This window comes from Adelges cooleyi, unplaced genomic scaffold, assembly GCF_023614345.1.
Source record: "Adelges cooleyi isolate 19-005CV unplaced genomic scaffold, UGA_ACOO_1.1 ACOO_flye_CR_arks_rails_tigmint_CR_PRNA_21, whole genome shotgun sequence".
NCBI lineage: Eukaryota > Metazoa > Arthropoda > Insecta > Hemiptera > Adelgidae > Adelges > Adelges cooleyi.
Genome location: NW_026095871.1, coordinates 7,456,042 through 7,469,404, shown reverse-complemented (window position 1 = coordinate 7,469,404; position 13,363 = coordinate 7,456,042). Strand labels below are relative to the sequence as shown.

The following is a 13,363-nucleotide window of genomic DNA, read 5'->3' as shown; positions in this document are numbered from 1 at the left end:
CTTCAAACAACCGCCGACCAAATTAACACGACCTGGACCGTTCGCGGTCCCTAGCACCATTATTATTATACACGCATCGAAAATTCCAAACGAACAATCCGTTTGGGTGCGAATAAGGAATCGAAATGACAACGGTGTTGCATCGTCACTGGAATAAAATATACTATGTGCGCTCTCCGTCTGATATCTGTCTGAAACCCGACTAGCTTTTGGCTCATCTCATGACAGCTTTCGTTTGACATAACATCATCATCATCATCGTCGTCGTCATTAAATATTAATATTATTATGCGACCTTGTCCTCGATCCGAGTCAAATTTTAAACGCCGGTCGCGCGCCTTCTTACTAATTTCTTGTTAATTTAGTGCGCCGGCTAGAAACAGCAGCAGACGCCTACAGAGTTCCGCGCCGACGACTACCGACGATGGCTACCGACCGAAACAACAGCAGCAGTTGTATTTTACAATAGAGATCCACAGACCACCGTGCAGCAGTACGAAGGTCGCCGCCACCCATAAAAGCTGCCATGCCGCCAAATTGGATATCGCCGGTCTGGGACTATCAACGTTGGCGTATTCGAAACGACAGTCTCTGTACTTAGGTCTGACTTCACGGGTCCATCACACGGACGAGTGAGGTCCTTGGCGCACCGTGGGAGTGTATACCACATTATTTGTTTTCTTATATTAGGTTGTACGACGACGGGATTGTTTTCTTAAACGCTTTTGTCACTCATTACAGGCGTACACCGAATTCTTTATAACGGGATCATCTCACGGTTTTCCACCAAACTGGAAGCATATGGAGCGTGACACTTTTCCATCGCCTTGTTTTAAATCCGTTCGTACGTCTTGGGTACGAAGAGCGCACGAAAAAAATATATAATTATTATTACTTTATTTTTTTTATCCATTTCGATTAGATACCTCGGTGCCTATCCGGCTGAATAAAAGGATATCACACCGAAGATAATGTGATACCCACACACCGGTAAACCTATCCAATTCGTATTACACACATATATATTATATATTATTATAAAGTAACAAATGTTATATTGTACGGCGTAAGTGAACACAATGAAAAAGGTTTATCACATTAATTTAACGGCTATAAACTGTGACGCCTCAACGCAGACTTCCCATCGACAAGTCTGGGATAAAACCATATACCGATCGCGTTCATTATATTATCGCCGGTTAAAAAAATACCGTTGGTTATTTTTTAAATGCACAAAACCGTCAGTCACTCGAAAAACTCCGTAGCTACATTATTATTAGTATTAAAATGATATTGTCATAATATTACTATTATCGGTTTGTCAATACTATGTAGGCGAATCATGATCAAATTATCTGGTAATATATAAATTTGAAAGGATAATACACCGTACTTAACAGTCTTATTATTATTAGATATAATCATTACGCACGATTATGAATGCATGTTATTCGAACATAATATAATATGTTGACGGATATGCCAATATGCCGTATATCGATTATTATAGCCTGGAGCCAGTGCGCGTATGACGGACTCCATTTCGACAATCTTGGAGGCTATTCACATAAGGTAAGTGGTTGTTTGTAAATATATTTATATGTATTATATTTTTAATTCATAAATAATATTGTGATCAGCAGATGTCCGGTCGGCATTTCGTTTTCGTTGACCTGTTTAAATTTGCTGCTAATGCTGATGATGCGGACGTCGTTATGGAGTGTGCCTCGAGGCTTGAAGAAATTGATTGCCGATGTATAAAACGAAGTTTACTCAGCTATTACGAGCGTCCGAGGTGAAAGATATTATGCTGTAATGTTGGCATTAATCATAGCGCTATTTTTTGGGCCACTGCCGCCGCCGAGGAGTCATTATCCGCACGGTTATGTCACACGGTCATCGCAAACAAACTTGGACGCCTAATAATAATGTTAAAAGCGCCTAATATATTTTATATTATTATAAATGTGTATATACCTGCATCATACCGCACACGAATGAAAACAATTATTTACCCGGTGACCGGGAAGTGGTTTTTTTTTCTTAACGGCCAAAGCCAAAGCCCATAATAAATTATACACTCTTTATAATAATAATAGTATTATAAGGAGAACGTCACACATACGTTGTACGGTTTTGAGCGTGGGCAGTTACATAAACAGTTTTTTGTGACTTGCGACCGTTTCTTTGGATACCATTTAATGTATGCGTTATGCGTTATGACCTTAATCTTCGCGCTCCGAAACTGTTTAAGGCAACTTGCATCGAGCTTATTTGTGTTTACATTTATGGGACAACACGTGGTCGTATTAACAGTTAACGCGGAACGAACATAATGTTTTCAAAGATAACAGAATCTAAAAAAACAAACATTAATTTTGTCGCAACAGATCTGTTCGGTTTGTACGTACGCCAATCCGACATCAGACCGTGTCGAAACCCTTGGAGCTTCTTTCTCACCGGTGGGAATGAAACCCTGGAAGCCGGGATTACTTAATAACTAACGCGCAATTTCATTGTTGCATCCGGATAAACATAATAACACTATTATGCGATAGCCGTTGACTTGGGAAATAATGGTCCTGTTCGTGTGAAAAATAACGTTCAAACGTAATACAATATCATCATAATATTATATTTGTGTTTATTTTTTTCAATATTTGAACGTTTTCAAGTATACGATCTGAACACCCGAATTGTTTGCAATAATAATGTGTTCAACAAACAATTACCGCCAAGTTTAAGCAAGAGGTGACGTCTGATGAGTCCACACGGTTGAGTATTCACACCGCATCAGTATGTATTTCATATTATACACGGCCGCCGTGTAAATACGTCATACGAGTCAATTATCAAGTGCTACATGACTTTGTAAATACTTTTTTTTCGTCTCAAAGATGCGTGTGGAATTTTCCTATTAACGCGAGTTTACGGGATGATGTGTAATATTGGTAATACATATGTGAAGTGCATTCGATTTGGTTTGTATACACACAATGTGGACAAAATAAAACTGATGCATTCACTTGTTGTCTGAGGTCATTGGCATTCGGTACACGAGTTTAGCATGAAGACATGGGAAATCCGATAGCTTATAAAATATATAATAAGGAACTATATATTAATTCCCCAAACTGAACAAATACAACAAAGTTCGAAATTTTTAAAACTATTCCTACAGTAATATTTTTGGTTTTAGAAAAAATAGTTGTATTACAGATATTTTAAATAGTCATCTGTGCTGAATTATATCATACATTTTGTATCATCTACGTGCTCATTGGAACGACTTTAAGTATTTTGAAACCAGATTTCAATGCCTCGCTATATTTGATAACGTCTTAAGACAATTTTTATTTGTGTAACATTTTAAAATATTTAAATTTTATAAAAAAAAATGTACATACATATTATATTAGATAAATTGGTAATAAAAAAAATAAATTCTAATATTACACTATAATATATTGACACTAACATTATTATACGATAGTGTTAGTTTTTTTATATTTTAGTATCTTTGGTTAAAATTCGGGATAACGTCAACGTAACCTAGCTTAATTTGTTTTTTTTATATACTTATCATATTTTTATAATTTACATAATTTAATCAAAAGTATATATTGTATTGTATCAAATATAAGAAGTACATTTTGATCCACAATATTTTAATAAAAACGACTAATTAAAAAAAAATGTATAAAAGCACACGCAGTAAGACTACGCAATCATGTGATACTACAATTTATTCAACATTACGTTTTTCCTTAATTTAAAATTAGTTATTATTATTACGTTAGTCGGATAATTTTTGTTTGAGGTAATTTTGTCCGTTTACCACGTCAGATACAAACAAAAATGTGTACTTAGCCCAAAACTGTAAACTTGTAAAAAAATATATTATTATTATATTTTTGGCGCTACTGTGACTATAACATTACAACTGTACCATAAGTTGAAAGCTACAAGATTTGATCTGTTGAGCGTATACAATAACAACTGTTAAGACTCACATGAAGTGCGTATATCACCACGGCCCAGCGCGCAAGGGTCAAGCGGTCGGGTCGAGCGGCTCGCTCGATCCATGTATTGGACGACAATGGCATGGTCCCTGCAGTGGATGGACGTGTCAGCGACAATGCGGTCCCATCGAGGGGACGCGGCACGACACTCGCGTCCTCGTTGGTTACAAAATATTATGTCAACAAAGCGACGCGGCGCTAGTCCGGTGGACTACGGTAAGGAAACGCGCGCGCCGACAAGATAGAACCGGACGGACGGACGATCGGCGTGCTGCTGCGCGGGAAACGTCGCGCGTACACACCGGTTGTCGCGTGACGAATGAAAGCAGCCGCCGCGCCGGCCGCCGCGGGAAACCGGTCCACGCGGCGCACGACAATAACGCATGGTGTTGGCGGGACGCCGTCGCTTGTTCCCTCTACCCGAAATGGAAATCGAGAGCGGAACACCGTCCCGGGATGACGGGTTCGTTTGGGCTCTATGATCTGACCGGCTGTCCCGTGTAACGCATTATAGTAATGTACAGGGTGTTACTAAAATCACACTATTTATGTGTAATGAACTGCCACTGCGAGTACAATATAAATAATTTGTTAAGTCTTTACTTGTCTCTTAATAACGCGATTAAAACCAATACATAATCGTTCTACGATGTAAATTGAATTGACCAATGATGTTCAAGGAATCACTAAATGGCAATCGATTAATTTCAAACATTTAACCTGGGTAATAGGAAACAAAACAAAATATGTATTTCGAACGACTCTGGCACTTGGAAATTACCAACAGAATAATATTGTATTTTCATGTTCATTGCAGAGAATATGACATCATGGCGCATCGCTGAGCGTTATTTAATACATAATATACATCCTGTACAACACTGTTTCATCACCGGTAGTAAAAGGTTTTTAATTACTCAACATTAGTTTTTGACTTTATTACCCGCGGATACCGCATTCCTGGACGTGCCGACCACCTGTGACCGCCTGTGACTGGACACATTGCACGGTTTACCTGCAGTACTCGCTGACCATAAACGAAAATTACGGAGTCGTCAAAATAGGTATTCCCTTAAGAACAAACGGAAGTGTTGCGGATTTCCGGAATCCACGACATTGCGGTCAATATACAATAATATTATACACGTCATACGTTGTTATATTATATGTGTATTAGTCGATCGACCGGATCAACACGGTTACGCGCGTTCAAGTCTCGACCAGGCAGGCGATCGATAACGTTACGCTGTGGTATTGGTAGGTATACCAGTCTATAGCACAGGACATTCAACTGTCAAAGCCCAAAAAACATAATATACGATTTTACTTATTATTTCGCTGGGATACAGCTGACGAATAAACCTAGGTGAAGAAGACTAAATCGGCCAATACACCAAGCGCAACAAGCGAAAAAAATTACCAGCTAAAGTTTAAACAGTGTTGTTCAAATTTTCTTTCTACTTATCGATAGAAACGCTACTTTCTCAATACCATAGTTGATTGTTAATAATAAAATACATTTATAGGTATATGTATATGTATAAATATGTATACATTGAACCTCGGTGCGATATGTGTTTTGCATTGCGCGCTTTCTGTAGACACCTAAAATAGATATTATAAATTACAAATACCTATAAATTCAATCAGTCTTCACAACAGTCATTACTCTTATATTTTTTTTTTTTTAGGGGAGGACAGAGGCCTAACCTAGGATTAGATACGATCGAGTAGTCCAAAACTTGTTGTTTTAATTGTACGATAGAACTACATAACTATTGCACGTCGAGCTTCCTGAAACTTCCTCGAGCATAGATGTCAATCTTTCGAATACAGCTAACCTACGTTATTTTCTATCGGCAATCGACTAAACGGAGACGGATGAGGATATAGAATACTATAATTTGATAATCCAATGGCAGTGCTATGAAAACTAATTGGATAATTACTGGTCGAGCCAGCGCCCGGGTGTCTGTTGCTCTTGTTTCGCTGGGGTTATAAATGTGTTTTTTTGGGGAACGAGGAAATCATTAAGCGTTTTATGTAGAGCGATTTCGATTCGACCGTTGGGTAATGCACCCATAATATAGTGTTTTTCTATTAAACTATTAGCTACACTTTGCCGCTCAATGGCGGATAATAATACACCTAAATCGATGATTATAATGTTTACGTACACGCTTATCACGTCGGTCTTTAATGCCGGAGCAATCACTATAATAACTCGGGTGTATTATATATATGTACACGGTTTTGGTATCATAACAATCTACTTGTAAATAAATATACAAGCGGTTTCCACCGTATGTGGGTAGTGCCGGCCCCGGTTGGAACGCTGCACGTTCTAGGACTTGCGAAACCTGGGACTTGGTTGGCGATCCCGATGCATTTATTATAAAAAAATATATCAACTGACATACCTACATATTACTATTATTATACCGTAATGATGTATTGGTAAATACATTTCAGAAAGTCATTATGCCTACATGTTTTTTCCGCGTGCGCCGTTGGAGTTGAATCGTTAATTGCGCCGCAAACATATTTCATAACAGAAACAAGTATTTAAAAACACACTCGGACTAATTTAAATATATTTATATATATATATGTAAGTAGATAGTTAGTCTATACTTATGGATCGGTTGAATGTAGAACGACAATTGTACGGTCGACAGCTGGTACAAACAACAAACTGAATTACTGGCTAATCACTTATAAATTGGCTATAATAAATACGGTATACAACATTCGATAGCAGACACAGGGAAGAGTAACTTTTTTAATGGCGTTGCATTAAAAGCGAACAATATTGGATTGTGTGCGTTGATTGAACATATGAATTGTATGCATTGCCGAAATTATTATTATGAGATGATCAACGTTTACTAACTACTCTTGAGCTATTGTACAGCTTGACCTCGGTTCGTTCCGTTTAAGAATCTAGTTTAGAAGTAATGGAACCCCAAAACAATTAGGTCGTATAGACAATACTCAGAGAAGGCGTAGAGTTAACCTTAATAGGTTTACTCTAATGACACTGTTAGTATATCGAAAAACGCTTTAGTTTATCGTCCCTCGCGTTTCAATAGGTGATATTGAAATTTAAAATGACCCTGAATTATTTTGACACGAATAATGTTGAATGATATTTAATTTGAAAATTGCAGTGTTTTAGAATAATAACTGTTATTACGTATTTATCACAACTATATTTTTATGTCATGTGCTTAGCAGAAAATTAAATAATAATGTGTAATAAGTTATAACACAAATACTAGTTCAATACTAGTAACTTCTAAAAAATTTTAATTAAATTAAATATTTATTTAAAAAAATTGGAAAATTACATTATTTAAACAATTTGTTTGCCCAAAACTCTTACCTTAGATTCATTTTTTTAATTCTACCATTTCACGCTCTACCAAAGTTCGAACCATAGTTCTAATCGTCTTCAGTGGGAGTTTTTTATGAAATAAACAAAAAACAACATTTTCCGAGATGATTCATTATGCACTGTTACTCGGCATGACCATATAAGACCTAAACGGAAATCGACTTACGCTGAAAAGATAATATTATGGTCGACCAATAAAATTTCATAAAATGTGATAATTGCAAACAACTCGAACGCTAATGAATATTATAACGCATGTGTAAGATACGGGAAAATGCATAATATCCTACACGATTACAAAGAAAAAAGGCTTTTTAAATTGAAAAACATAATATTTATATCATTATTTATAACTGGTTTTCACGTTGTGTGGGGTATTCGCCTCGAGCGCAATGCGGAGTATACATTTTTTTAGGAAGTCTGAGCAAAATTCGTTCTTAAGTGTGTGCGAATAATTTGTTATCCTTCTATTATACGAATGTAACCTGTGCGGGTAACACACAATCACATTGATCTATCCAGTGTATATAGTTAAATTTATTTTTACAAAAAAAATGTGCACTAACGAGATTGACTTACGTTAAACGGCGCACATTCTCTGCTAATGTAGTACACAATAAAGTGCATCACTCTTACTATACACCGTACAACGTCCTTGCGCGGACCTAGAGAATTGCACAATAGTAATTATTATATTTTATTACTATTGGGACCCACTGTATGGTAGAAATATCATTGCAAATGACGTTTTGCCGGCGTGGTTGTGCTGATAAAAAAAAATATACTGCAATGTCAATGTTAGTAGCGCGACCGAGTGGGATTCGCCAAGCGATTAGAATGTGGGCCGGTCGACCGGAGGCGTTTTTATTATATATTTTGGCGGATGGTTGTAGGATGCGATTTTAAAAAATATGCTCTCGATACGGGCACGTTGACCTTGTACGTTGAAAACACGAGATCACAACGGTGATGTCTATATAATGATAATAATTGTTTAAAAAATTCTAAAGGCGAGCATCGAGTTTTTTTTTTTTTGGTTACGGCAAAAGGCCTTTGCGGTTATGTGCATTGAATTTTAATCACACGCGCCATGCTGCCGTCCTCGGTGGTGAACCCAACGTGTAAACGACAACGGGTAAGTAGTATAATGATTTTGTATACGGCAATCACAAAAACAAACAAAACCGAGCCCAGAAACGGTGTGGTACCCGTCCGTGGGATCCTATGTATGTATATATATATCTATGCACGCACCTATTAATGAGAAAATCCTTGAAGTTTTCTCGTGAGAGAGACCTTATAAATAATGTGCTTCGAAAACAACGAAAGAAATAAAAACTATACATCTGAAAATTACATTCTTCGACCGCATAAGTTCTCTACGATATAAAATATACACTATACGTATTACTGTCTTCGAATAAGTACGTATTATGTATGTGTGTGTGTGTTCCATAATTATGTCTGTAGGTACGTCTCTTCATCTAGATCTATAAAAATTCTGGTTTTTTTTATATTATAGGCTAAAATATATATAGCTAATATATATAGCTATATAGATATAGGATGAAAATAAGTGTAACTGTACGCGCATGAACACCAGAGCCAGATGATATCGTTCAAGATGTTGATAGAAGATTAAAAAATTACACTCATGTTAGACAACAAAGGAAAATATGTGGCTAAATGATATAACATACAAATTGTATCGTTGGACATCGCCGGATTAATCAATAGGCATTAGGCACAGTTGACAGCGCCTAACGCCTAGGGCCTGGGGGGAAACTGGCGACAGTATAATATAATGCTGAAAACACGGCCCTGAGCAAAGAAAAAAATTAAATACATCTGTCACGTTTTAATGTATTACTACAATAATATGTTTATCGTTCTGGTATCTATGACATTTCATGGAAAAGCCCTACATTAATGTCAAGTGCTTCATAAAGAGGTTTAACTTCCAACCTCTTAATCTAACCCGGTATTTAACGTTTTTAACGTTTCACATAAATCTTTATGGGAGTAATTTGAAAACTAGGGCCTGCGGTGTCCAAGTGCCTAGAGGGCCTACGAACGACTTAATCCGGCCTTGATGAACGCCAAAATCACGGCTTTATTGTTTCGAAAAAAAACGAACACAGCCTTTATAAAGCTAATTAAAATGGGCCCAATGATGAATTGTAACACATTATTTCACATTCGGCCTACTACTACAAAAAAAAACCGTGGCCGAGTTGAAATAAATTTACAATATTTTTATATCAAACAAAATTAGACCCTCGTTAATCTTGTTTTGGCCTATGTCAGAATTTTGTATGGTCCGTTAATGAAGCAACATCAGCTAATTGAAACGTTACAGCCAATAATATAATAATATTATGTAAATATGTATTGATACTATAATGAAAAATAATAATTGGTCGATAACCGAATTCTCGGGTGAAATTTGTATAAGCTTTCTAAAGAAAACCAAAATAATTATAGTGAAAACGCGCTTAGAAAAGCGTTTGCGGGTTGATTTTCTATTTTTAAGTTGTACCAATAATTATCGTGGCAATATTATATATACGACAATATTATAAACGAAATATTCCAAATTTCGCGACCAAAACGATTGTAGTATCAAAAACAATAGCGCGAGAAACGCTTTCATAAAAATATATATTATTCGAAAAAAAAAAAATATATACATATAATATTATTAATAGATAATTAACACGCGGTTACGACGAATGTGCGAGTTTTACTATCATTGTTAAAACCGTTCACATATTTGTTTTTCAAGTTTACAACAGCTGTGTTGCAATATCGCATAAATTTAACTTATCTACCCGAAGCCGGTTTTCATTCGATTTCAGCTATAAAGATATTTTTTTAATTAAAACAACCCTTTCTACAGTAAACCGAATTTTCAAAGAAATCACGCAAGACCTCTGCGTGAACTTTGGCAACAGGTCACGATATCAAAAAACATATTATACCAGGTCCAAGATACACACAAGATATAATATATAACGTTTTGGTGAAAGCGGACCTTCAGCTTCGGGGCTGCGGTGTCGTTATAATAGCGATTTTGTCCGACACGATATTTTATTATTATGTATGTGTACTTGCCGTTAACTAGATCGTATAGATCGGCCGGTGGACGATAAGAGTATCAAGGACTTGTTTGTATTTATTTTTTTTTCCACTCGACTTACGCCCTAAAGCTACATTAACCGTACATTGTTTTCAGTATATACCTATCCCCTTTGAACACCGTACATAACGAGGCTAGGGCCGATGACAAAAACATTTTGGGTGAGTTAAGAAACATAATAATATCAAGTACGCGTTATACGTTTTAGCCTTGCGATCCGGACGAATATGATATTATTATTATTATATTATTATTAAATACAATCGGTAAAAATCAATTAACATTAGCGGACCTCAAAACGCCACGGGTATCCTCTCTCGTATCCCTGATAGTATTATTATATGTACATACACTTATAAAAGTATAATAATATCAGCTGTATTGATTCACCTCCAGCAATACGCTGTGATGTCGTAGGCTAATAACAATGAGTGCAGTGTCATAATAGATTTTCGCAACGCGTTCAACGATAATTAAATAATAATTATTAAAAATTTACTTTTATCTGTAACGTAGGTACATACGTCGTACCTAGTATTACGTTGCTCCGTTTGTTTTGGTCTTTTTTATCGGACACGTGACACCGTCTCGATACTAGTGTTTTTTAATAGTATTTCATTGAACAATATTTTAATTAACCTTTGAAATAATAATCAGTGTGAAATGCGAATGCTGAATATAGTTAATTACTCGAGTCGCTCGCGTTCAACTCTGTCGGCTTATAAGACGCGGTCTAGATGCTGGCAAACTATAATTATTATTAAAATCATTTAATTAGACTGAGCTCGCATGTATTTTTTAGAAGGAGCCAAAGGTAAATGTACATAGTTGGTCCAACTAAAATTATAGTTAAAGCAACTATACATTTAGTTCGGCTAACTCTGTATTTTTTCCGTGGAGTAGTTTTAATTTTAGCATACAAATCATAATAATTTAACACCGATTTGGTATTTTACAATTATTGATGTAGATGTACTAATGTGGTATTCTAAAGTGACGTCAAGAAGAGTAGTCGATAGATAAAGTTGTTTGAAAATACATTTACTATTAAAAATGCGCTCCATTTAATTATCATTACGTTTATCACATATTAAAATATGTTATTATTTATGATCGACTAATTCATTAACAAATTAGCATAATATAAAAAAACTACCATGTACATAACAATGTTGTTTTGTGTTGAAAAAAAAACAACTAATCCGAGTTTAAAGTAATAGTAGTAGTAGTTTATAGTGTAATAATATCCACTTTTATAAATGTAACATTCATCTATGTGAACACAATGAAAGTGTAAACAACAATTGTCAAGATGTAAGACAATCGTAATTGAATAACATTACACGACTAGTTTCGATTTTTGCATAGCGTGTATCAAGGCGTTAAATTAAGATTTTTAAAAAAAATCACACACTTCAATACAGTTAAGTTATAGTACTATTTTGTAAGGTAATTAAAGTCAAAAAAATCCGATACAGTTTTAAACACAACATAATATATAATATGCCAAAAACTGTAAACAAACAGTATTCGGGATATTTTGAATTTACTTAACTATTTAACTATTAAAATTGGATTATTATGTTTAGAAGATACTATAATATACCAATGTATTAGCTATAAAGATACCACTCAACCCTAATAAAGAAATTAATAAGTCAATACATTTTCCGTTCAACTGTATAAAGAATAGTTTTATTAACGGAAATTCAAAAATGATTTTGTGTAAAAGAAGTACAATAAACTTTGCCACCTATATAATATCATCTTATTTAGAATACCGTTATAAACTGTTCAAACGCGCACATGCCATGTACGCCCCCGGTATATTTTACTAAATGCAAATGACATTCGGTCGTCGACACTATTAATTTATTTTGAACTTCATAATTTTTTATAACTAGAGAAAAAATATCACAAGGTTAAACAATTAAAGCTTTTCGCTATACAAGTAATATGTTTCGAGCCTCTATGCGATGAACATAAATTAAACGTTGAGAACCAATAGAGTAAAGACTTCTATAAGATATCACATAAGTACAACAAAATAATTATTGTTACATATAACATTTCTAAATTATACTTATAGTGTTATACTTTAAGTACTTAATAAGATAACACATATAATATAAAATAAAATCAGTAGATATGATAATGGGGTTGATTCGTGGCTATTCTGGAAGAAATCTATGTGGATAAAGTCTCTGAGACAGTTTCGATACCAAATAAGTGAGCGGGAATCAGTCTAGTCGTGGCGAGGGATGAACAAAAAAAGTCGAAGCGATGAGAACCAAAAGGATAGAAGTGACCATTTTTTCAAAAACGACTTGGTGATATATATATATATATATATATATATATATATATATATACGTTAAATTTTGGCAACGTTACATTTTTCTACATGTAAAAGTTTTAGAATTTTAACTTTTATTTTGCTTTCTTTGGACGAAACAGCCACTGTTGGTATATCCCTTTGGTTCTGACCACTTCAGTCATTGCACAATCACGTTTTCTGACTCGGGTGGGTGGGTGGGCGGTTAGGGGTTGGGGGTTGTTAAAACTTTAAAATTTTATCGATAACAACAGCTCTATAAACTCACGATTAAGACGACGTAAGGTGTCGGATCCATATTGTCGGACGGGCTATTCGGTGCAACGGTCACAGCGGTCGTCGGTAGCGGCCTACGATAACGATTGGCATATTATTATTATTGTAATCCGCACTGTGGACTAAGCGACCGGCTCGGACTTCGCTACCCGGGCGTGTGTACCGTGTCTCCTAGTCTCCTCCACCGCCGTCGA

At 35.5% G+C, this 13,363-nt stretch overlaps 1 protein-coding gene across 2 annotated transcripts in view; it reads right to left on the bottom strand.

Annotated features, from left to right (window-relative positions):
• Positions 1–13,363, bottom strand: part of LOC126834379 (uncharacterized) — a 26,481-nt gene extending 13,118 nt beyond the window's left edge. The window contains exon 1 of one of the 2 annotated variants that reach the window (XM_050566249.1): positions 13,162–13,363. In XM_050566249.1, coding sequence (XP_050422206.1) covers positions 13,162–13,191 — 30 coding nt within the window. In that variant the 5' untranslated portion in view covers positions 13,192–13,363. Of the gene's footprint in view, positions 1–4,013; positions 4,330–13,161 lie in introns of those variants that run through there. The other variant, XM_050566248.1, reaches the window with a different exon arrangement.